General features: G+C 45.7%; 1 protein-coding gene across 2 annotated transcripts in view; it reads right to left on the bottom strand.

Moving 5' to 3' along the window:
* The window catches only part of PGLYRP2 (peptidoglycan recognition protein 2), a 43,081-nt gene that overhangs the window by 1,956 nt on the left and 14,397 nt on the right, over positions 1-26,728 (bottom strand). Inside the window, exons 1-5 of one of the 2 annotated variants that reach the window (XM_069766820.1) lie at positions 25,247-25,264; positions 23,844-23,921; positions 22,948-23,757; positions 21,497-21,707; positions 225-522 (exon numbers count right to left, since the gene is read on the bottom strand). In XM_069766820.1, the coding sequence (XP_069622921.1) occupies positions 225-522; positions 21,497-21,707; positions 22,948-23,757; positions 23,844-23,921; positions 25,247-25,256 (1,407 nt within the window). In that variant the 5' untranslated portion in view covers positions 25,257-25,264. Of the gene's footprint in view, positions 1-224; positions 523-21,496; positions 21,708-22,947; positions 23,758-23,843; positions 23,922-25,246; positions 25,265-26,728 lie in introns of those variants that run through there. The other variant, XM_069766821.1, reaches the window with a different exon arrangement.

The following is a 26,728-nucleotide window of genomic DNA, read 5'->3' as shown; positions in this document are numbered from 1 at the left end:
CCTATCTGGGCTAGTCCTGTCTGGGCGGATAAAACAAGCAGTTTGGCTGTATAGGTTACACAACAATAAAAATAATTCCAATGAGTCAGTGCCGAGAAATAAAAATGTAAAGCCACATATACAGTAAATTAGCCTGAAAGTGCATTGGGGGCATATCTAAATATCCTACTAGATTTACACCCCCCCAATGCACTTCTAGGTTTAGCTATAATTTTTTATATTACCTTGATAAAGTGCTCCCAGCTTGTAATCTCTTGGAACAAGGCATCTCCTGGACACGTGGTGTTAACAACCTGACGATGACCTTGAATGGTATAGTTGGGCAAGATGTAACCGGATCTCACGGCATACTTCAAAAAGCCATCTTTAAGCAGTTGTAGTATTCGAGTATCAGGGACCAATGTTGTGAAATCTCCAATGAAGCTTATGCCATAACCAATAGAGTTGTGGCCCTTGGTGTGAGCCCCAACCCAGTGCCAGCCACGTCCTTCATACAGGTATCCATCAGAACCTACCACAAAGCTGGTGATAGTGAACAAAGAAGACAACTTGTATAAAAATTTAATTTACAATCCATAGCTATAAACTAACTATATAATAACTGTCATGATCCGGACCGGGTTTTGAGTACTGTTTGCCCTTTTTCCTGGTCTGATCACGTCAGGAGTTAACTTTTCTCTGCCTCAGTCTGGTTTCGGGTGTTGCTATTTATCTCTGTTGCATCCTGCAGGTCGTGTCAGTTATAGTTCTGCCTACGGCGTGTGTAGCTGACTCTGGTATATCCTGATTTGTCCTGCTGCTCTAGCTTCCTGAATCCGTGTCTTTGTTTTCCCGTTCCCATCTTGACTCAGTGTTTCCCTTTAGTGTGCAGACTCCCCTGGTTTTGACTTGGCTTGTATCCTGATTCCTAACCTGTTTTTGTCTTCTTTCTTTGGCTTATCCGCTCCTGACTGTTACTGAGTTTTGTCTTTTCCTTTGGTACTGCGCTACTGACTATATAGAACCGGCTTGTTTGAATGTTCTGCTGCCACCTGTGGTAGCCTCACTGCTGCACTGCAGGTCAGCTCTGTTTAGGTGCAGACCTGCTTCCTCCCTACTGCCATCTAGTGAAGCCTGCACCTACCTGCATTGCAGCAGCATGACAATAACTAGCTTGTGATGGGGTGATATGCTATGTGGGTATCATTTTTGTGTACAGTATATATATATTTACTTATTTTCATGGTGTTCTCTTTTTAAACCAATAAGTTTTTATTGAGAAATTGCATGTTAAACCACACATCAGTGAACTTCGGGAAGAGGAGGGGGAGGAAGGGAGGGGAGGGCAATCGGAGAGGGAAGGGGGATGAGGGGAAAAATCCAGTGCAAAATACATGAAGACCACAACACAATCAGTACAAAATACACAATTACAGTGTCAAGTACAGCAAAAAAAGGAAATTGAAGAAACATACGTTTTAAATGAGGGTAAGAGCAGACTGGGAGATGTATGCGGAGGACACCCAGGGGTCCCACCATGAGAGGACCCTAGTTCTCCTCGACAAACCCTGAGCCATAATAACCTCATAGCAGAAGTGTAAGTCGATTTTGGCAATCAATTCGGCTCTGGAAGGGAGATCCGAGGACTTCCAATGTTTCGCAATGCATTGTCTGGCGGCAACTAGGACATTAGAGACTATGGGCCGGAGAGGGAAGGGGAGATCGATGAGGGAAATGCCCAGGACAGCGAGCTGACCACTCAGCGCCAGGGGGAGACGAGTCAGATCGGTAATCAATGCCTCCACCTCGCGCCAGAAAGCCTGAATCTGCGGGCACGACCACCAAACATGGGAGGAGGACCCCAAGGCGCCACACCCCTTCCAACAGAGAGGGGAGGAAGACGGGGAAAACCTCGCCAAGCGGACGGGGGTAATGTACCAATGTAGTTGTATCTTTTTCACCTGTTCCAAGTGGCCAATACATAAGGAGAATTTAGAGGGATGTATCATTGCAAACTGCCAATCCTCCAGGGAGGCCTCAAAGCCCAGCGAGGACTCCCAGGAAGTCATAAATTGAAATTTGTCAGTGGAACCATAGGATATGAGGGCTTTATAGATAATGGAGATGCCATGGGGCAATATAGTGGCTGGTCTGAAGAACCTATGAGCCGGGTCCTCTGTTAAAGGCGGGGGCGCCTCGAACGACCGACGTGACCTAAGAGTCGCTATGGAAGCCTCCAACCCCTCAGCCCTAATACTGCCTGTCGACAACCAACTATTAAAAAGGCGCAAAAGATAAGGGGAGAGGACAGAAAAGAACTGGGCATAGTAAAGAAAAGAAAAGCCATCTGGCCCAGGGGAGGAACCCTTATTGGCCTCTCTGACAATCTGCGTGAGCTCAGGCTCGGCAATGGGGGAGTTTAGGAAAGAGAGCTGCTCCGAAGTGACCGAGGGGAGATTAGCCTTCTCCAAGAATGCCAAAATTGACTCCCACGAAGGCTGGGGAATCCCTGGGTCAGACCCGAGATCATAGAGAGAGGAATAATAAGATGCAAACTCCTCAGCAATATGAATAGGGTTGCACACCTGGGAGCCGTCAGTCCTGAGCAAGAATGGGATCTTGGATTGAGCCTCTCTCCTCCTAACACGTCTAGCCAGAACAGCACCCGCTCGGTCCCCCATTGCATAAAATTTAGCTCTAGTTTTCCTCAGAGTCTTCTCAGCTTTATGGAGGAGCAGGTTACGGACATGCATGCGAGCTGCAGAGAGATCAGAGAAAAGCGCTGGTGTAGGGGATAGTTTGTAAGCCGTCTCAAGGTGAGTTAATTCATCTAGGGCAGATTGGAGAGCTGCATTATACTTTCTTTTGGCCGTTGCCGCCATCTTAATGAGGCAACCCCTGATTACCGCCTTGTGGGCAAACCAAAGGGTATCGTCACATATGTCAGGTGTATCATTGGAAGCAAAAAATTCCCGCAAGGCCTCCTCAATACCCTGGGAGTTGGATTGGTCAGCAAGGAGATGGGCGTTGAGATGCCAGTGTGCGGGAGGCCTGATGGCTAAGGGGTCTTTTAGAGTAAGGGACACCGGGGCATGATCCGACCAGGTGATTCTGCCTATATCTGCTGAGATGCAATGAGGAAGAGCCACGTCATTCACCAGCACAAAATCAATCCTGCTGTAGGAGCCGTGCCTGGGAGACAAGAACGTGTAGTCTCTCTCGCCGCAATGCAGATATCTCCAGACATCATGTAGGTTGAAGGAATTAGTCAGAGGACCTGCTTCGCATCTTGACAGGGAGGAGGCAGAGCAGTCCAAATCCCTAGACATTGGAGCATTGAAATCACCAGCAATCAGTTTGTGACCATGTTGGACATCGTGTAGAATTTTGAAAACCCCCTCCAGAAACTTGAGCTGCCCTACATTAGGGGCATAGATCGAGGCAATGGTGTAGGGTGCATTGTTAATAAGGCATAGAACCACAATGAACCTACCCAGCGGATCCGCAATAGAGCGAACCAGCTGAAAGGAATTGGCCCTGCTAAAGAAAATGGCTACTCCCGCCTTTTTTGACGGGCCATTAGCAAAAAATTGGTGCGGGTATAAACCTGAATGCATTCTGGGATTATCACATTCCAGCAAGTGTGTTTCCTGAAGACACAAAATATCATGGCGGGATTTGCCCAACTGACGCCACACAACAGACCTCTTGCCCGGAGAGTTGAGACCATTAACATTAATTGAATACAACGAGATACTCATAATGAGGTCATGTAAACAGTTTTGCAATCATCTGGACACCGATAACCTGTGTATGAGAATAGAAGACATGTGGCCAGTAACCTAGAGCATACATGTGGGAAGACTGGAAGAAGGGGAGATAGAGAAGGGAGGGCACAAACAAGACATACGACAAATAACAAATAAACCAGTGGACCGAGGTCCATTCAGGGATACCCTGAGTCCAAAAGGTGAGAATCAAAAAAACAGTTCACCTATGGGGCAAACAAATGCTGCGGATACACTCAAAAGAGGGACCAGCGCAGCTTAAAAACAAGAAAAAGGAAAACAAAATAAATCCGTGCGGGAAAATAATAAATAATAATAATAATAATAATTTTATTTATATAGCGCCAACATATTCCGCAGCGCTTTACAAATTATAGAGGGGACTTGTACAGACAATAGACATTACAGCATAACAGAAATACAGTTCAAAACAGATACCAGGAGGAGTGAGGGCCCTGCTCGCAAGCTTACAAACTATGGGGAAAAGGGGAGACACGAGAGGTGGATGGTAACAATTGCTTTAGTTAGCCAGGAACCATAGATGCAGTGGGCTCAGGCCACCTCCCAGTCCGGTGTAATGCGGGCCCTGGAACCTCCGCCACCTCCAGGCCTAGAAAGGGTCACAGAGACCGGAGAGTCAGGAGTTGAGAGTCCCCATTTGGAGAGAGCGGAAGCTGCGTGAGACGGAGTCAGGCAGGTGGTGATCGATCCATCTTTGCGGATGAGGAGCTTGGTAGGAAACCCCCAGCGGTACTGGATGCCTTTCTCTCTGAGGATAGTAGTATAGGGGGCAAAGGCCCTCCGAAGGGCCAAAGTACCCGGGGAAAGATCTGGAAAAACAGAGATGCGTGCAAATCTTTCAGGGAGGGTTGGATTCTTCCTTAGAGCCTGGAGAAAATCTTCCTTCATTTCGTAGAAGTGTATGCGTGCCAGCACGTCTCTTGGGACGGAGGGACCCAGGCCAGAGGGTTTAGGGATCCTGTGCACACGGTCAATTATGATATCCTTTGGAGCAAACTGAGGGAGAGCTGCAGCCATAAAGTCCTGCAGAAATAGCTTCAAATCCCCTGCAAGGACAGATTCCTCAATGCCTCCGAGTTTGACGTTATTTCTCCTGGACCTATCTTCCAGGTCCAGGGCTTTAGAGTGGGTTTTAGTGGCCAGGGTTTGCAGGGTCTCATGAGCGTCCCAGAGTTCGTTATGGGAAGAGACCAGCTCCGCCATCTTGCGTTCCAGGCGGTCAGTGCGATTACCCAGCTCCACCACCTCCCCTCTTAGTTCAGCCAGCATAGTGCGCATATCCTCTTGAATGGAAGTTCTGAGGTCTCCAAGTAGGCCCTTGAGGAGAGCAGCAGTCACCGGACCGTCAGCTGAATCCGACGCTGCAGCGCCTGAGTGCGACGCTGCTCCGCCTGAGTGCAACGCTGCTCCGCCTGAATGCAACGCTGCACCACTTGATTGCGACGCTTGAGCGTTGCGTTGCGAAGAGCGGGAAGGCCTGGGGGAGGATGGCGCCATCTTGGATTTCGGCGGTGGCTGTGGGGTGGCCGCAAAGAAATCAGGACTTCTCCTGGAGGGATCATGGGCGCCCGCTTTAGATTTCCCCATACACTTACCACCGCACCGGGAACCGGTACCGATATCGCGGAGGTGAACGAGAACGCCGAGGAGGTAGATATGGGCCGCTTTAAGGTTCCTGGCTACGGAGCTCCCGCTCTGTGCGACCTACTCCATCGGCAGTTAGGCCACACCCCTCAAGGTGTTCTCTTGTATGATGAGTTGTTATTTGCCATCTGATATTCTCCCCACAGTTCTTTATTGTTATCTCTCTACAGAGTCAGTGAATAATGTTGTTTGCTAATATGCTAACCTGTGAATGAGGAGAGGGACTTGAAAATATCAGGGAGGTGAGACAGAGATGAGATCCTGTGTGGAACCATGATGTGAAGAGCATGTCAGAGAGAGAAAGAAGGGAATATGGACTCTTATCCTCTGTGCTGGATTGTTGGACTTTTATTCTGTAACTGAACTGCATTCGTGTTCTGGACTATTTTATCCTTTGTGTGATGGATCGTATATGGACCTTTCATACTTTTGCCTAAATAAAGGTCTTGGGATTGTTCACGCTTCGCTGGCTCTGTTGATTGTGTGGTACCGGAGAAGGAACCTGTGACAACTGGTGGCAAGCAGTGGGATCAACGGAGCATAACCTAATGGAGAACCACCCACAGAGTGAGTACAGAAATTGGACTGTATCCAGTTTACAGGAGAGAGCCAGAGACCTGGGCCTGAACTACCAGGGATTGACTAAAGAGGCCTTAATTGATCTACTTGTGGGTGCTAGCCAGACCACCTTCTCCCATATGTCTGAAGGACGAGCACTGGAGACAAAGACCCCCACCCCAAAAAGCCAGTGGGTGGTGTGGTACGAAGAAGAGTTGGCGGTTCTGGGCCCAGGCGTCTCTCAGGAGTACAAGGAGGAGGCTGACCGCTGGGCACATCAGAGACAAGAAGCAATGGAGCTTGAAAGAGGGAGTAACGCAATGTGGAATGTAAACCCAACGATCCGGGAGCCTGTACGGATCACTCGGACAGAGTTTAAGCCATTTGATGAGGCTTCCGGAGATGTGGAGGGGTTCTTCAAGGACTTTGAGCAGCAGTGTGCTGTGATGGAGGTGCCCCACTCTGGCTGGATGCGTTTGTTAGTGGGACTTCTGAACGGTAGCCTGGCGGAGGCTCACCGAACCATTGACTCACAGCGGAATCGAGATTATAACATTATAAAGCAGACTATCCTGGATTACCATGCTATCACCCCAGACTCATATAGGGCCATGTTCCGAGACCTCCCATGCACCACGGGGGGCTCATTTAGGATGTGTGCACATAAGATGTCCCAGGCATGTCGGAGATGGCTGGAAGCAGAAAATGCCTTGACTGTGGAAGATGTTATACAGGCGTTCCTTATAGAACAATTTCTTGCCAAGTGCCCCACATAGGTACGGGAATGGGTCCGGGAGCGCACGCCGTGCACCGTGGATAGAGCTGCAGCCCTAGCCGATGAAGCCCTTACTATCCGACCGCAATGGAGGAGGCTTCTGGACAATGAACCACGGCCTTCTCCCACGCCCCGTCCCCCTCCGATTATATCTGCCCCTTCACCCAGCCGCAGGCCGATGACAATCACAGCTCACAATCCTGGGCCCCAACAGTTCCGACCACAACCTGGGGGTATCACAGAGAGGAGATGTTACGGGTGTGGGCAACCTGGACATTTGCAGTCTGGCTGTCCCTCAAGGATTCGGAGGGAGCCCCACACAGCCCCACCTCATCCAGTGCATCTTGTGCACTCCATTCTGCCTGAGGAAGAGCTACCACCACCCCCACCAGAGTGGACCACCGACCACGACACCATGGATACCCCTCCTGGAGTGTACGGACTCCGGCCTTTGTCCATCAGAAATACAGAGCAATGGCATTGCCACCTGCAGGATGTCTTAATTGATGGATACAAAGTGTCGGAATTTAGAGACACGGGGGCATTCCTGACTATCACTGACCCCCGTGTGGTTCGACCTGAGGAAATTCACCAGGGCCCGGGAATTCCCATTGTCCTGGCGGGGGGTATCCGCAAATATATACAGCGAGCTTTGGTACGTTTGGATTATGGTTTTGGAGAAAAACTGTGTTGGATTGGAGTTATGGGAGGACTTCCTGCAGATATCCTCCTTGGAAATGGCATTGGGGAGTTACAAAGTCATTTTGTGGGAGCAGAAGGTCCGTGGGCCTCTCACTCTTCTGAAAGAACAATTGGAGGGAGATATGGCAGATACCGGAATGCCCATCATTCCCTACGTTCTAGAGTTCAGAGACTGTCTCGCCCAGCTAGCTACCCTGGCTAATGAACATCAGTGAACGGCCCAGTCCAGTCAAAAAGCCTGGTATGACCATAAAGCCAGGACCCCGGACTTTATGGATAACAAGTGCTCATGATTATTGCAACCCCTGCCACTGTACAAGGAACTATAAACAGTGGAGCAAAGTGGACTAAAGTGAGCAGGCCAGAGGTCTGTGTAGACCTAATGGCGTGCTCACTTACTATGAGGGGGGAGAGGTTGTGATGGGGAGATGTGCTATGTGGGTATCATTTTTGTGTATATTTATATTTTACTTATTTTCATGGTTTCTCTTGTAGGATGAGTTATTTGCCATCTGATATTCTTCCCACAGTTCTGTATTGTTATCTCTCCACAGAGTCAGTGAATAATATTGTTTGCTAATATGCTAATGACATGTTGACCTAGGTTGTTGAAACAATGAGCCCCTGCTACCCACCCCCCTAACCTGTGAATGAGGGTATGTGCACACGTCAGGATTTTTTCCTGACAAAATCCGGAGAATTCTGCCAGAAATCCGCGTGCTTTTTTCGCGCGGATTTCTCGCAGAATTTGTGCGTTTTTGACGCGTTTTTTGCGCGGATTTTTTGCGGAATTTTTGCGGATTTTTCCGAAATGTCCATTTTGATAGGAAATCCGCAGAAAATCCGCAAAAAGATAGAGCATGTCCGGATTTTTTGCGGTATGCGTTTTTTTGCGGAAAAAAACGCTAACATATGCACAAAAAATGCGGAATGCATTATAAATGATAGGATGCATAATGTTAGCGTTTTTTTAGCGGATTTATAGCGTTTTTATGGCGAAAATCCGCAAAAAAACCCGCTAAAAATCCGGACGTGTGCACATACCCTAAGGAGAGGGACTTGAAAATATCAGGGAGGTGAGACAGAGATGAGATCCTGTGTGGAACCTTGATGTGAAGAGCATGTCAGAGAGAGAAAGAAGGGAATATGGACTGTTACCCTCTGTGCTGGATTGTTGGACTTTTATTCTGTAACTGAACTGCATTCGTGTTCTGGACTATTTTATCCTTTGTGTGGTGGATCGTATATGGACCTTTCGTACTTTTGCCTAAATAAAGGTCTTGGGATTGTTCACTCTTCGCTGGCTCTGTTGATTGTGTGGTGCCGGAGAAGGAACCTGTGACATAGCTATAAGCTATAAATACATTTTTAAAAACCCAAATAATTTACCTTTGGACACAAAATTTATTTACGTCTTCTTATCTATCTCGTAAAAGTTATGTCTAGTAACTTTGGAGTCTAGGATTTTGACTACCTAAGAAGAAGGTTATTTCAAGTATCGTTAATATGATATCTCATCTTGTAGTGGTTGAATGAAACTATTCTTTAATTTACTTCCAGGGAATAGAAATCTTTCCTGGTCATAGTAATATACGAGATGAGCAGGACATAATTAGTTCACGCTAGAGATGAGCGGACCCATGGAAGTTCAGGCTCTGTTACCCGACCGAGCGTCAGGCCAAATTCGCTTTGGGTAAGAGAACTTGAAACTGAACCCGCACCACATTGATATCAACGAGTCGAGGACCCAAATTTTGGAGATGGAAAATCCTTTCTCTCTCACAACTTAGGTTGGATTTCAACTTCACAAATGAGGAACCTTTCACAAATGGCTTCTCTGTCTAGATCAGTTCTTGGACTACTGAACTACGAGTGGCTTCTGAGCTGGGAGTGAGCAGTGTAGTCTATGAATTGGGGCAATAATTATAGTTCCTGAATGGGGAATGAGCAATATAATCTCTAAATTCTTATTGTTTCAGTTATGAGATCGGTACACCAGGTGCCTGCAATATTGAACTGGGTTTTACTACTGCAACTTGTCAGTCTCTCTTGCAGAAACTGCAACCAGAACTCCATGATTGTGGGTACAATGTTAGTAGCTCATCAAATTTGCTGTGCTGAAGTGTACTTCAAGTAGACCAGGAGGCCAATTCCACATTTCCAATAGTCCAATCTGTTTTTGAAGCCTCCTGTCAAATGGCTGCTACTTATGTCTACTGTGGGAACACCAAGCTCGAGTCACTTTTTCTCTGCTTTCAACCCTCTATTAACACTACACATATTATCATGTCTCACAACTGACCCTATCCACTCCCTGTGCCTTGTGTAAAGGCCCCCATATGCAATAAATGGACGTCAAATGAACAATGCTTCAGCTGATCGTTTGGCTGTCAGCTGGCCGCCTTTCCCATACAAAAGAGCGCTTGTTCGGCAGAGTGCTCCTGTGTTCTCTATGAGAAAGCTGTCATCAGACATCTCAGCCTGCGGTTTATCCCTCGAAGAAAGAATCAGTCGGCAGTCTGAAATTGGACATGCCCAATCTACATCTTCCCTGACAATCAGTTGGTTACCACCCGCCATACACAGTAGAGCAGGGTTGTACTGGTCCACCAGAGAACCGGAGGATTCTCCGGTGGGCCCAGGCACTGACACCTGCTGGCATATTGGCCAGCATCTGCCTAGGGCCCTAACTGCTCCAGGGGCCCCCCTGCCAGTGGCGTGTCATTAATAGTGGCACACCCAGCTGCTATGTGGCCCCTGAGTCAAGGGGGGCTCTCCCGGTGCCAGAGAGGAGTAGCTGGAGACAGGAGCCTGTCCCCGCTGCTAAAGAGAAATTAATATTCACGCTTCCCCATGCCCCCATGGGTGTGGAGAGGAGTGAATACCATTTCATTTTAATAGCGGGCAGCATTAGCCGCAGGCTGAAGCTAACACTGCCCGCTGGAGCTGCTGAATTGGGGCCCTGGAGATGGGCCCCCAAAGGGCGGTGGGCCCTGATTGCGATCCCTGCAGCTTGGGACCGGTGAGGAGCTGCAGGGATCCCATGCCGTCCTACTTCCTGCCAGCCTGCATGACACTTCCTGTCTGACTCAGCGTGGCTGGATGACATCATCATTCAGTGCGGCTGTTTCAGAGAGGAAGGTGCTGGGATATGCTGTGGCTGCTGGGAACGGTCGAAGAGGTGAGTGGGTGCTATGTGTGTGTCTCTGCCTGCCTGTGTGTCTCTGCCTGCCTGCGTGTGTGCAGTGCTTTGTGTGTGTGTGTATGTGTGTGTGAGAGAGTGGTGCGGTGCTGTCTGTGTGTGGTGCTGTATGTGTGATAGTGGTTTTGTGTGTGTTTATTGGAGCTATTGGAGATTGGCAATGATGTGGGTGATGGGGGAGAAGGCAATGATGGTGGGGGGAGGCAATGATGATGGTGGAGGGAGGCAATGATGATGGTGGGGGAGGCAATGATGATGGTGGGGGAGGCAATGATGATGGTTGTGGGGGAGGCAATGATGATGGTGGTGGGGGAGATAATGATGATGATGGTTGTGGGGGAGGCAATGATTGTGGTGGTAGGGGGAGGCAATGATCCAGGTGGTGGAATGGGCAATGATGATGGTGGTGGAGGAGGCAATGATGATGGTGGTGGGGGAGGCAATGATGATGATGGTGGTGGGGGAGGCAATGATAGTGGTGGTGGGGACAATGATGATGGTGGTGGGGGAGGCAATGATCCAAGTGGTGGAATGGGCAATGATGGGGTTGTGGGGGAGAAGGTAATGATGGTGGTGGGGGGAGGCAATGATGATGGTGGTGGGGGAGGCAATGATGGAGGTGGTGGAATGGGCAATGAAGGGGTGGTGGTGGGCAAGGCAATGATGGTTGTGGTGGAAAGGACAATGATAGTGGTGGGTGAGGCAATGATGGAGGTGTTGGAATGGGCAATGATGGGGGTGGGGGAGAAAGCAGTAATAGTTGTTGTGTAAAGGACAAAGATTGTAGTGGTGGAAAGGACAATGGTGGTGGGGAGGAGGCAATGATGGAGGTGGTGATGAGTACAATGATGGGGGTGGAGGGGGAGAACAATACTGGTGGTGGAGGGGGGCTGCATTATACCCTTTCAGGGGGCTGCATTATGCCCTATGATGGGGGCTACATTATATTTCTGTGGGGGCTGCATTATGAGGGGGTTGCGCTCCAGTCCGACCGCCAAACTTGTTGATATTGGTGGATTCAGCAGACATTAGTATATGGGGGGGCTGCACTTTTTGCCTGGGTATTTCTCTTCTTTTGTAATTTGCTACAGGCTACACGATAGTGATAATTTCGGTGCACAGCTCTTTATTGTACCGAGTCATGCACCTATGTGAGGATGACACAGTTCAACCCTGTGGAAATGAAAATAGAGGGTCACATTTAATGACTATTCTGAGATCTTAAAAACTGTTAAAAATTGAGACACAGTACAAAACAAAGTATATTGAGACACAAAGTATATCACGACATTGCATCTTACAACATTCTCCATATTCCTATATCAATAGAAAAATAAGAAAGTTGAAGTTCGGCAACATAATAAAGTTAAAGGGGGTTGTCTAATGTTCGAACTCAGTTTAGAATTGGGCCCTGAGTGGTGCTCACAAAAAAAATACACATACTTATCTACATGACAGTGTCCACTCCTTCGTCCTTCATCCTGCTGCCACTATCCCCTGCTGCTCTCCTGACTCCTTCTTTTATCTGTAGTTGTCTTCTGGCTTGAATGGTCATGTTTCATCTGAGCTGCGAAAAAAAGAGCTAGGAGGCTGTTTCTTCCTTCCAGGTAGGAGCATCAGGTGACAGCTGCTGTCAATCAGTGGTCTTCGATTAGCTGCACCGGTCACCTGACACCTATGCTGGAAGAGAAAGGCAGGTAACTGGTAGGGGACATCAGCAGCAGTACAGAGCAGTGGCGGAAAACTGTTAGGTAAGAATGTGTTTTTTTATGTTAGCAGATTCCTTCTGCCATTTATAAACAAAGTTTAAGCTCGACATGTGAAATTTCTGCTTTGCAGTCCAACTAGGCATTTCTTCACAGCCTTATCTAGGGGTGTGCTAGTCAGCGCCTAAGACTGATAGACTGCTAGATCAGCTGCCGCTCTGTGACTGACAGCATCTGTGATGGGTGAAAGCGCACAACCCCCAGAGAAGACTCTGAAGAGATGCCCAGTTAGACTGTTGTAGCATTGTCTTTCACTGGGTGGGATTTTCCTTGCGCAGGTTCGAAGCTTGCCTATTCTGCCAAATGTAACGTGGCAAGGGGCTGTAGCTGTGGGCGAGGTACTCATCTTCCACGCCCTGACACATTTCATGAAACTGGGGGTCCTGGCTTAGTTTGTGGGCTTTAACTGTAGGGGTTTTACACCCTTGTAGACTGCATAACGATGGTAACTTCGGCTTACCGGGATCAGGTTTTTATAAAGTTCAATAAGGGAGACCACCACTGAAAAAAACTGTCTTTTACTGAACCAAAAGGCAGGGATGAGTTTGTGCAGTGGATAGTGGGTACAACACTTCATGGACATTTCTCTTAAAACATAGAACATCTTCATACACATTCTGTTCCTTCCAGGGGTCGCTCCGCTCTCTGTCCATTAACCTCCCTCTCTGCTTCTGTCTTCACCACTGCACAGCACTTCGGGATCTTCCGTAGCCTCCAACAGCAGCACCACTAACCAGTAAGCCAGTGTCCTATTCTTTAACCTGCGGTTCCGCGTCCTTTTCCCATTATTGGAGCTACTTGCGCCACTATGACCAATATCTCGCTTCTCTGCTTGCCGACGGCTTGTAACTACCACACAAGGCTCTCTCTCTTTGTCCCGCTTACCTTCACAGCACTGCTCCATCACTTAACTGTTAAGGTACCTTCACACTGAGCGACTTTAGAACGATAACGATAGCGATCCGTGACGTTGCAGCGTCCTGGATAGCGATATCGTTGTGTTTGACACGCAGCAGTGATCAGGATCCTGCTGTGAGATCGCTGGTCGGAGCTAGAAGGCCAGAACTTTATTTCGTCGCTGGATCACCTGCTGACATCGCTGAATCGGCGTGTGTGATGCCGATTCAGCGATGTCTTCACTTGTAACCAGGGTAAACATCGGGTTACTAAGCGCAGGGCCGCACTTAGTAACCCGATGTTTACCCTGGTTACCTAAAAAAAACAAACACTACATACTTACATTCCGGTGTCTGTCGCGTCCCTCGCAGTCAGCTTCCCGCACTGACTGTGAGCGCCGGCCATAAAGCACAGCGGTGACGTTACCGCTGTGCTCTGCTTTACGGCCGGCCGGCGCTCACAGTCAGTGCGGGAAGCTGACTGCGAGGGACGCGACAGACACCGGAATGTAAATATGTAGTGTTTGTTTCTTTAGGTAACAGGGTAAACATCGGGTTACTAAGCGCGGCCCTGCGCTTAGTAACCCGATGTTTACCCTGGTTACCTGGGGACCTCGGCATCGTTGGTCGCTGGAGAGCTGTCTGTGTGACAGCTCTCCAGCGACCACACAGCAACGCTGCAGCGATCGACATCGTTGTCTATATCGCTGCAGCGTCGCTTAATGTGACGGTACCCTTAGATAACTCTGTACCATCTCTCTTGGCTTCCTGTCCCAGACCTCATCTCTGGAGAATCGCTCACTCCTTCTAATGCTTTTCCTTGTCTCCACTCTGGATCACACTATCATTATCTCGGTCTCCGTTCACTTTCAGGGACACTCAATCCATGGACTCTCTGCTGAGTACTCAGATCAAAGGTTTGCTCTAGCTGCTGGCTGGGCCTTATCTGCCTTCCTAACGGAACTCCCTCTATTCCTTCCCTTTAACCTCTACCACTCTCTTAACCCTGCTGTTCTGTTCGGGTCATAGTGACCCGAAAAGACTTTTTGCGGCCCTGTAGATTTTTTTCTTTAAGTCTATAAAACTTGAGACTCCTTGACTTTTCCTCATTTGGGGGGACCTACCTATGAGTATTTTTTTTTTTCCTTTACTTTTTGCTACACGCAAAAAGGTACACTTGTTGTGTTCGGGTCATAGTGACCCGACATCGTTTTTTACAGCTGTGAGGCCATATTTTCAGTGAAATAAAGGAGTTATAACCTCAGTTGGGTCTATTTATTGCATCTACTTTTGTATATCAATTGATTTATTTCCTAAATTATTTCAATGGGGTCGTACACGTGCTCTACCGGGGGTATGCATTGAGATCTGCGCACCATAAAAATGGCTTTATATTGATTATTTTTGGTGCGCAGTCTATTCTAAAATGTAGAGTGCATCCGGAGAGATCACTAGGTGTGCACTACACGTGTATATTATGCGCAGAACGGACTGCTCAGAACGCGCTGTCTAAGACGTTTTTTTTTGTAAAGCTGAACTGTAAAGTCTTGCAAATAATTTTTTTTTGCTAAGTAAGTCTGTCTTCCTGGCTTATCTGCTTGTTTTCAGAAGGGTTCTTATCTTCTCTGCTCTTATCAGTACACATATGCTAGCCCAGACATGTTACCTTTCAGTTTCTTTGGAGAGCAGCTGTGTGCTTCTACCCCCATGGCCTGTTCCGGCATCAAAAGAAAAAGATGCAGCTATTGCCCTTCTACTTGTGACAACAAGACGAGTATAACATGTTCTGGCTGTAAAACATTTCTATGCAAAAATCATATGTATTGTTTTTCATGCAAGAATCCGTAAATTTATATGATCATGTAAATATATTCACATTGTAATGTTTATTATCTTTAATTTTTTATCACAAAATGTTTGATTTGATTGTTTTTTTTTTTTGTTTTTTTTTACAAAATATGTGTAGTTTTCTATTTTCGTTTTGCTCATTGGATGGATCTGTTTTTTTCAGAATAAAAACAAAAAAAAAAGATTTCTAGTTCATTTTTCTTTTTTTTTTTTTACTACCAAACATGTTCACAAACAGTCTAGTAAGCAAAAAGTATAAAAAAAATGGAGTTAGAGTGTCTAAAATCAAGGTTTAATAAGCCGGGTCATAGTGACCCGGAACACTACAAGTGTATAGTAAATGCAAACAAAACAGCAGGGTTAACCATGGATACCTAAGGTCCTGCAATGCACTCACTGCACATGAGGAAAGAGACATAGCGAATCAGAAAAATTATACTACATTTCTAATTGGAGGTATTTGCAAATATAATTATTATTATTATTACACTTAATACAAATTGAGATTGGCTGGTCAGAACATAACTCATCATTAACAATAACACACATTACTAAACACATTGCACATCAAAATACATTGCAACAATACACGAGTGTTCAAGGTGGAATGTGGGCAACACCTCCACCTCGAGCAGAATCAGGGTAACTCGGAGAATATATAAGGCATTTAACTCATTTTTTTTTTAGCAGGTAACAAGTCCTCTTTAATAAAAGGTAGTAAATAAATATTACCTACAAAAAAAATAGGCCTTAATACTGTTTTAGGCTGGTTTCACACTTGCGTTTTGATCTGCAGCGTTTTAAATGCAAACGCATTTAAACGGATTTGGTGCAAAATCGCGTTTAAACACGTTTAAACGCTGCTTTTTTTAGGCGCATGCGTTTTTGCATGTTTTAACGCAAACGCGGCGTTTTGGCGCATTTACAAGCGTTTATTCCTGCGTTTGCGTTTTTGAAACGCATGATGAGAAGTGTGTGACAACTGCCAATCATCAAAATCAACTAGGTAACCCTAGTAACCCTAGGGATCCTAACCCTAACCCTAAAACACAAACTCTAACCCTAACCCTAACCCTAAAACACAAACTCTAACCCTAACCCAAACTCTAACCCAAACTCTAATCCTAACCCTAACACAAACTCTAACACAAACTCTAACCCTAACCCTAAAACACAAACTCTAACCCTAAAACACAATCTCTAGCCCTAACCCTAACCCAAACTCTAACCCTAACCCAAACTCTAACAAACTAACACAAACTCTAACCCTAAACCTAACCCTAAAACACAAACTCTAACCCTAACCCTCAAATACAAACTCTAACCCAAACTCTAAACCTAACCCTAACACAAACTCTAACACAAACTCTAACCCTAACCTTAAAACACAAACTCTAACCCTAACCCTAAAACACAAACTCTAACCCTAACCCTAAAACACAAACTCTAACCCTAACCCAAACTCTAACCCTAACACAAACTCTAACAAACTCTAACACAAACTCTAACCCTAACCCTAAAACACAAACTCTAACCCTAACCCTAAAACACAAACTCTAACCCTAACCCAAACTCTAACCCTAACACAAACTCTAACAAACTCTAACACAAACTCTAACCCTAACCCTAAAACACAAACTCTAACCCTAACCCTAAAACACAAACTCTAACCCAAACTCTAACACAAACTCTAACACAAACCCTAACACAAACCCTAACCCTAACACAAACTCTAACACAAACTCTAACACAAACCCTAACACAAACCCTAACACAAACTCTAACCCTAACCCTAGCCCTAACTCTAGGGATCCCAACCCTAACCCTAGGGATCCTAACCCTAACCCTTAGGGTTAGGATCCCTTAGGGTTAGGGCTTGTGTTAGGGTTTGGGTTAGAGTTTGGGTTAGAGTTTGGGTTAGGGTTTGTGTTAGGGTTAGGGTTTGTGTTAGAGTTTGTGTTACAGTTTGGGGTAGGGTTTGTGTTAGGGTTTGTGTTAGGGTTTGTGTTAGAGTTTGTGTTAGGGTTTGTGTTAGGGTTTGTGTTAGGGTTTGTGTTAGAGTTTGTGTTAGAGTTTGGGTTAGAGTTTGGGTTAGATAGGGAGAGAAAATGCGGCAGCACTCACCCATCTGTGGTCCAAAACTTTATTCAATACATGAAAAGGTACAGCTTTGCGGTCCGAGGGAGTGCAGATGGACAGGAGGTGAGCAGGTCGTTTACCTGCTCACCTCCCGTCCATCTGCACTCCCTCGGACCGCAAAGCTGTACCTTTTCATGTATTGAATAAAGTTTTGGACCACACATGGGTGAGTGCTGCCGCATTTTATCTCCCTATTTATACATTTGCATCTGCTTTCCATGCGAGCACCCCCTGCACTGAAGTCAGCCTGTCATCACTCACCGCTGTTGATCTACCGAAAGGAGTAAGGCTGTGCAGCCCAACTGTTTTTCTTTTGTGTTGGAGAGTTTGGGTTAGAGTTTGGGTTAGAGTTTGGGTTAGGGTTAAAGTTTGGGTTTGTGTTAGGGTTAGGGTTAGAGTTTGGGTTAGGGTGTTTTCTTGTGTTTTTCTATAAAAATGCATGCGTTTAAAAACGCATGCAAACGCATGTGCTTAAAAACGCATGCGTTTACATAGACATCAATACGTTTTTTGCAGCGAAAAAACGCATGCGTTTTTTTGCGGCAAAAAAAACGCCGCAAAAATTACTACATGTTGCATTTCTGCAACACAACGCATGCAGAGAAAAAACTGCAAAAACGTGTCAAAACGCATGCAAAAAAACGCATGCATTTTTAATGTTAAATATAGGGAAAAAACGCATGCTTTTTTTGCGTTTTTTACTGCAAAAACGCAAAAAAAAAACCGCAAATGTGAAACCAGCCTTATGAAATGCAAAATAAAAAAAGAAATCTCTTCGCTGTATATAAATCCAGTCTTTTTAGTTAACTGGGCTGGGTTCTCTGGTAGACGCCCACAGAGAAGAGTAGAGGACACACCCACTTGGCTAGCAAGACTAGGTTTATATAGCGGAAAGAGGAGGTTGTATCTAAGGAATGGAGAGATGCAGGATTAAAAGAAAAACATCGCCGGATTCAGGAGAACAGCGGCATGACCGGCATCTAAGAAATTACGCATGTTTGGCAAATGACAGATGGTCTTAAGAGCCAACTGGGGGAGCTTAATAAGGTCGGCAAGCTTTTTTCCCTAATGCTTCCAGTCAGGGGAAAGACTGGCGGTGCCAAGATCTTTAGGAGTTGCAGACATGAGGACTGGCATGGACTGTGAGGAGCTTCTAATAGCAAGAGGTGCTGTAGACGATGTTCTTTAGTGGCCAGACGGCCCAGGATTTATTTTTGCGCTGTGGTCTATTGCTTTACTGTGCATGAAAATAATGAAGTTGGTTGTCCTTTGTCTCTTCTCTGCTACCTATAAAAATAATATACCACGCAAGGCGTAGAAAGTGCTGCGGGAGACCTAAAATGTGGCAAAGGAAGGCTTCCTACCCAACAGCTACCCAACGCTGAGAGAGACGGGAGGCTGCACGCATGATATTGAGGGTAAGGCCCACTATATGTGGATTGTTTGTCCACTTGCCATTTATTTCAGCACAACCCCAAGCGTGTGTATTCCTCACAGGTCTATTACAACAGTAACTCAAAGCTAAAAAGCTAAAAATCTTTAGCCACTTAACTAAATACACCACCTCAGACCTAAAAGGCTGTTGAGAGGTTTCTTCCACTTCCTGAGGAACCAGAGGGTAGGCCACTACACACCGCTAACAATGGGAGAGGAAAGTGTGCAGGTGGACACTAGGAACCAGGGTGAGAAAACGTAAGGCACGATCATAAAGGTGAGAGAGGGAAAACTAAGGAGAACCCAAAATAAATGAAACAAGAATAACTTTTATAATCTGGAATTGCTTGCCTGAGGAGGTGGTGATGGCGAACTCAGTCGAGGGGTTCAAGAGAGGCCTGGATGTCTTCCTGGAGCAGAACAATATTGTATCATACAATTATTAGGTTCTGTAGAAGGACGTAGATCTGGGGATTTATTATGATGGAATATAGGCTGAACTGGATGGACAAATGTCTTTTTTTGGCCTTACTAACTATGTTACTATGTTACTATGTAACTTCCCAGAACTCTAGCTGATGTCAAAGGAAAAGGTGCTGGGAAGGTAGACAAACAGACACTCAGCAGGAATACATATGGTATTTGCCTAGCAGTGAAAGTCCCATTACTGCGGTGTTGGAACACCATAACACAAATCCACCTACAAGTATAGCCAGCAAGCTAGTGCAGAGAAGGGTAAACATATAAAACCCCACCCAGAAAGTGATAGGGTAAACCAAAACAGGAATATAAAAAACACCTGGAGAGGAACAAAAAAAAGAAGGAAAAGCAAAGACAATAGAAACTATCATCATTTGGACAGTGAAGAAAGGGAAATAGCTTACCAGTCACAGCAACCGACAACGCTGCAACAGGTTATCTGATCGAATCCCAAAACCGAGCTATGACATCAGATTACAGTCGCCTACTAAAGTCTATGCTTCTTTCTCCACTTATGACTCACTTGTACTCCTCCCGCTGTCCTCTGAACTCACTATTCACTCTGAAAAACAGCTAAAATCTGTCTTGGTCAGAATTGCCAATTCACTGAAGGATCAGTTTACAGTCAGCTATTGAAGTCTATACTTCTTTTTCCACTTATGAGTTACTCGTACCCTTTTCTCCTGCCTTCTGAACTCACCATTCACTCTTAAAAACAGCTAAGATCTGTCTTACGGAGGGAGAGGGCAGGTAGGAGGAGCAGAGTTAGAAAAAAGACCCACTGTTGCAGCTCTGTTGTCGGATATCTCAGGGCCGGGTGCTCCTTCCCTGTCCCTAAGGCTAGGGGGTCCTAGCTATCCCTGTTTCCTGGACTACTTCTAATGATGAAGAAGCCGGGGCCACATACCTTTCTTTAGCTCCTGAATCTGCCCTCTGTCTGTTCCCTTCCCCCACCCAGGGAAGAGGGGAGTAGTAGTGTATGCAAATACACCAATTAGACTAACAAGGGAATACGAACAGGGATAAAAGAAAATAACAATCATATAAAAAAAAAGCACACACAAACGACAGAGGGAGACACCGGGGAGTGATGGATGGGAAAAACCAAAGTAGGAGAAGGAGAGGATTTGCACACAACCAAAACCTAGCAACAGTCACAGATAAATCCACCAAACGCCTTCTCAAACAACAACCACCAACTCCCGAACCATACAGCAATTAAGCTAATTATGGCATTTCCTGATTACCAGAGTCCAGTCTATATAGGAGAGGGGAGTGGCCAACACTGAACAGCTGAGCTCCTTAAGGCAGGAAAGCTTTCAGGAGCTCTCAACTGAGCAGATTAACCCCTGCACTGATAAAAGAAATTTACACCATTTAATATGAAGGTGAAGTGCTTTGAATCAATGCAGTAGTAGGAGAAAACAGACGGCACAGTCTTCTGGCTTCTGTCTGTCGTGTTAACCCAGTGACACCCACACAGAAATGGTATTTCGGCTTTCTAGTAAGTGTTTTAATTCCCCCTGTGGGTTCTAATCATTGCTAGACTGTTCAGTACTTCTGTATGATGTTATGTCTACCATGCTGTTGCTGCTGCTTCTGTACATCATCTACACAGACATAGGAGAGCAGGAATGTGTGTGCTTTGTGTGGGTAATCATTATAGCCGCCACTCTCTACCCACTAGCTCAGAGACAACTGAAAATCAGAGACAGAATCTACAGAAGGGAAAACTGATAAAAATGAGAATACAAGAGATATAATGGCCAGAAATGACAAGTAAACTTCAAAGAAATGATCATGATAGTGATAATAAAAGAAATTGAATAAATGTACCACTATATTTGCTAAAACCTGAATATATAAGGAATATGGCCACTGTGAGTTGTCATTCAGGCTGCCATCCCTTCCATTAGTGCTGTGACCACACTGCACAGTTCTAGAAACATGTGAAGGTGCTGGATGACATGACACTGTGGACCTGTTGATTAAATGGTGTCAGTGTGGTAGTTCGCTGGTTAGCACTGTTGCTTTCCAGTATGTCTGAGTTATATAAGCAACATCAAAACATATAACTTCCACATACAGTAAAGAATTTTTTGCACAGGAAAGTCTACAGTTTTTTTGTTACGCATACTAGTTTTTCACAGCAATATTTCCAGACAATCCCTTTAACTAATAATACCTTATGTCACGTGACATATAGCAATGTCCGCCTTCTAGAGGTCAAGGCATGAACAGCAGATGTGCTTCTTTCTCCTTACCTATAGCCAATGTCATCCCAGCCTCGATCCACCTGGTGAAATCTCTGCATGCTGCGCATGTCCGCTGTACATTCCTGGAAGGAGCGACAAGGCTGAGAGGGCTCATAGGTATGATGGATATAGACATGAGCCAAAGGGGGCTTTAGTAAAGTTGGGGTGCCTATGTATGGTTTGGCCTCCCACATGCAGCGAGGTATTACAGCAGGACATTCTATAAAAAAAAAAAAGAAAACTTTAAAAAAAAAACAACGGACTTTCTGTAAATCCCTGTTCACTCATATTTGTAATTTATGCACAACATTGACACCAAGAAAAGCTTTCATGCATTAGCTGCAACTGCCACTGGAGGGAGCATAGGAGCTAACTGCACTGTTTATACACTGAATTCAATACTATCTCAGTATGCAGGAGGCTCCCTCTAGTGGTGGATGCATGTAGTCACCATGTTATCTCCTAAACCCTTCACAGCTGGGAGATTTTCTGTTTTCACACATTCGTTTTTTCTTCCTCTTTTTCCAAGAGCCATAAGTTCGATAACTCATATATTAATCTGTTGATATAGCTATACAAGGTCTTGTTTTCTAGCGGGGTGAGATGTAGTTTTCAATGACAAAATTAATTTGACTAAATAATGTACTGAAAAGTAGGAAAAAACGCCATTTGTGGTGAAGTGGTTAGTACAGGTCAGTGCAATTTCAATGATGGAAACGTGAATAAATTTAGAAATTTGTAAATATAATTTTTTTTTTTTAAAGTTGATTTGTGTCTCCATTTTCTGAGACTCATAATGTTTTAATATCTCCAGCCATGGAGCCGTGTGATAGTTTTATTTTATGCTGCGTGATCTGTTGTTTTTATTGATTACATTTATTGTATTTATTGTATTTTTTGTGAGTGATGTACAGGTTTAAAAAAAACGGTAATTCTGGCATTTTTCTTTTTATGGTGTTTCCTGTATGGTTGATTAATTTTATGCTTTCATTGACCATTATTATTATTTCTTTATTTTGACTTTTCAAAAAAAAAATTTTAATGCTTTTTTTTAACTTTATTTTTCAGTCCCCTCAGAGAGAACAAACTTGAAATTGCAAATGTTTGCTTGTCATTGATGTACCACAGTATTGCGGTATGTAGGGAAACTGGTGGTTTCATATGAAGCGCAGCCCATGTCTGGGCTTCACAGGAGTATTAAGATGTTATCCATTGAAGCCTTCAGCTGGCCGCCAGCTCCCATGGCAATGCATTGGCACCCTGAGATTGTGTTGTGGGAAGCTGATGGATAGACAAAATGGCACGACTTAAATATTCCTGACAGATATTGTCAGTGACAATTAAGGGGTTAACAGCAGTCTGACCGTTGTGGCTAGAGGCGGTTGTCGATTCTATAACAGATCTCATTCATCGAGCTTGTTGGCTTCTAGCTAATTTTTCCTAAAAATGAGATTTATTACCTAGGAACTGCTGTGCGAACTGTTTAGCCGCTTCAGAAGCAATGGCGCTGAACTGCTTGTCTGCCATAGGATGTAAGTTTTGGTTTTCGGCATGCTCCTTATAGCAGATCATTCCCCTAAGTATTTCATCGGCTAGCTGTCCCTGGGTTATCAGATCCTGGAAGTCCTGTCTCCGGAACGCACTCTTTGCGGGCCGCCCGTAGTAGTATGACTGAAGTAAGGAGCTCATCTTCTGGGTCTCGTTGATCAGGATCTTTCTCAGCAGGTTGCCATCCAAGGCACCATTGATATGTGCCAATGTCAGGTCATGTTTGGAAGGGGCCACTTGTAGCTGGAAGGTTTGGGGTGTGGAGATGGAATCCCAGCATCCATTGAGAAAATCTTGCGGGGTTTCCAGGGACATTTCAGAATTAGCAAAACTCAATGCTAAAGACATGGCTAGGGATGTAGGATGTCTACTTTGGTCGCCTGGTTTTGAGCTTGGCTCTTGATGATCTTCTCCCTGTAGATTCTCGAATTTACACTCAACTTTCCACCCCCAGAGCATGGCACCAAGAAGGGGTCTTATGGCCACTGTGCTTCCATCAGGGGCCAGGACAACTCCACTTTCCTGCCAGACGTCATCTTTTAATGCCATGACCGTATGAGTCAAGAAAGCATGAGCTAGGGACGCTTGATTAGCATTAAGAAGGCTGGAGGAACTGGATGGTGAAATCAGGAGCTGAGCCAGATCCTGGGGTGAAGATTCTGCCATTGTGGTCTCCAGCTCCTTTATAAAACCAAGAAAAGTGTCCATACTCATGACATGACCTAAGGAAAGAAAACCAAGAATGAAATAATTGCGTATTGACCATATAAAGGGCTGCGGTGTCTGAAAATGTGTTTATATTAATTACCATTTGGAGGATCTGATGAAAAACACATAGGAAGTACGGAGAAAAAGAGAAGATGCAAGATGTCCATCATTGCATCACCTGCGGGATAAAGAAAACATATATTTACGTCTTAATCATTGCCTTCAGGTTTGTCACTCAGCCACATTGCCCCTAGTGTATAATATCCGACTCCTCGCCACCTGATGTGCAACACTCAGCCCCTCACTCCCTGGTGTATAACATTCAGCCCCTTGCCTTCCAGTGTATAACATTTAGCCCCTCGTCCCCTGGTGTACAATATCCGGCCCATCAACCCTGGTGTATAACATCCAGTTCTCCGCCCCAATGTATAACATCCAGCCCCTGATATATAACATCAGGCGCCTCGAACCCAGTGTATAACATCTGGCCTCACGTCACCAGTGTATAACATCCAGGCTCTCACCCCCTGGTGTACAATATCCGGCCCATCAACCCTAGTGTATAACATCCGGTTCTCCACCCCCAATGTATAACATCCAGCCCCTTGTCCCTGATATATAACATCAGGCGCCTCGAACCCAGTGTATAACATCTGTAGCCCCGTCACCAGTGTATAACATCCAGCCCCTCACCCCCTCGCCCTCAGTGTATAACATCCGACCCCTCGCCCTCGGGGTATAACATCCGGCCCCTTGCCCTCAGTGTATAACATCCAGCCCCTCACCCCCTCGCCCTCAGTGTATAACATCCGACCCCTCGCCATCGGTGTATAATATCCGGCCACTTGCCCTCAGTGTATAATATCCGGCCCCTTGCTCTTGGTGTATAACATCCGGCCCCTCACTCTTTGGTGCATAACATCCAGCTCCTCGCCCTTGGTGTATAACATCCAGCCCCACGCCCTCGGTGTATAACATCCGGCCCCTCGCCCTCGGTGTATAATATCCGGTCCCTTGCCCTCGGTGTATAAAATTCGGCCCCTCGCCCTAGGTGTATAATATTCGGCCCCTTGCCCTCGGTATATGACATCTGGCCCCTCGCCCTTGGTGTATAATATCTTGAACCCCTCGCCCTCGGTGTATAATATCTGGCCCCTTGCCCGCGGTGTATAACATATGACCCCTTGCCCTCGGTGTATAACATCCGGCCCCTTGCCCTTGGTGTATAACATCCAGCCCCAACCATGCCATCTGCAGTTATTCATTTGACAGAATGGCCGGTAGTACAGATCTCACTGATACCAGATCTCACGTCTGACACCATACTGAAGTCAGATCATGACATTTCTTACTCCTAAATCTTCCCCCACCACCTGTGAGAGATATTATTGAGAAGTGGAAGGAACCGCGCAACTCAGCCATGAAGTGGAGACTGTAACAACCCTGCCGGCATCACTGCATGGCCTTCCTTCCCCCACCTGCCTGTTACATCAACTCACTCACCCTGTGCCATGCTGTGAGCTCTGTTATGATACGGTGGTCTAGGAGCAACATGGAACGAGCTCTGAAGGAAGTGGTAACTGTACTGACCGCAGTCCCTAAGCTCAACACAACGAAAAAACATCCGAGAAAATTGGAAAAAGGGAAAATCAAAAAGCGTGTAACATATATACTCCCTTTAAAACATATAATTTTATTTAGAAATAGTCTAAAAAATACCACTTCCCAGTGAATACAGAAAAAAGGAATACAATAACTAATCCAATAGTGCACCTGTCCTCACAAATACCCTACACTCACCTGCTATCCCTTCCTAACAGTGGAGGTTGGCACCCTGATAGATGTTTTGGCGCCCCCACTCCGCGGCGGCTGACACCTGCTATCCCTGTTAATGTAACTAGTCAGCTAAAGGAGGGAAAACAATGAGCAATAAAAAGAGATGAAGGAAGATATAAGGTAAAGAAACAAAGGTGCACTAAAAATAGATATATCGTCCTCCCTCAAAGATATCCCATATTGCACAGCGAGACACTGAGACAAAAAATATATAAATAATAGTATGCTCACAACGTCTCAGTGTCACGGTCCCAAAGTATATACGCACGGGACATGGCTCTGTGCATAGAAGGCGAGATGACAGTGGGAGGACTGGTATACAAATAGCAAAAGACCCGGTTCAGTCTAAATTTGACAAAATGCACAGTAGTACCCACTTGGTAGAACGGTCAGTATATTTCAAAATGTAAAGCAATACAATATGTCTCAGTAAAACTGTAGCATAATACTATATTGATAAAGGAAACCCAGAGGAATATTATGGGCTACACATTGGGTAAACTACACAACATCTAGTGGGCTTACATGACCAGTAGTGGGTACCTATGTGAATGCATAGTCAGAAAAAGACAAAAAATATAGATAATGTCCACAGCAATCAGTGAAGGGGGTATTGACCCAACACTTAACACTTAGCTGTCAATAAAACGCCCTGACGCGTTTCCCCGTCATACGGTTCCTCAGGGGGCCAGGATGATAATAAACCAGAGGTCATAGATACAGGTGTCCTGATGTCCAGGCAAACCTGACTAGATCCAAGAGGAAGGGGATTTATATAATAGCATGTGTCACCAATTGACCAATCGGCAGGGGACAGCCCCTTCCTCCTCCCAGAATCCGGAGACACCGGGTATGTTTAATCAAAGTCCATAGGTACGGACCACTAGATAAGCCCATGTCTATTGTAGTGTGGGGTTCCCCTCCCCAATCACACAAAAACAGATAATTAATTATGCAAACAATAAAGATCATACCGCACCGGACACCGATCCCAGAGAAACGCTCCTATCCACATGGTTGTAGCCGGGCGCCGCCATTGTGTATCTAAGACGCCAAAAAAACAACAACAAAAAAACAAACAAACAAAAAAAAAAAACCCACGCACGCGTACAGCTCCAATGCTAGGCTACGGGGCGGCGCCTGCGCATT

Source organism: Ranitomeya imitator, chromosome 4 (assembly GCF_032444005.1).
Source record: "Ranitomeya imitator isolate aRanImi1 chromosome 4, aRanImi1.pri, whole genome shotgun sequence".
Classification (NCBI taxonomy): Eukaryota; Metazoa; Chordata; class Amphibia; order Anura; family Dendrobatidae; genus Ranitomeya; species Ranitomeya imitator.
The sequence above is the reverse complement of the archived record's forward strand: the minus strand, read 5'-3'. Positions and strand labels throughout refer to the sequence as shown.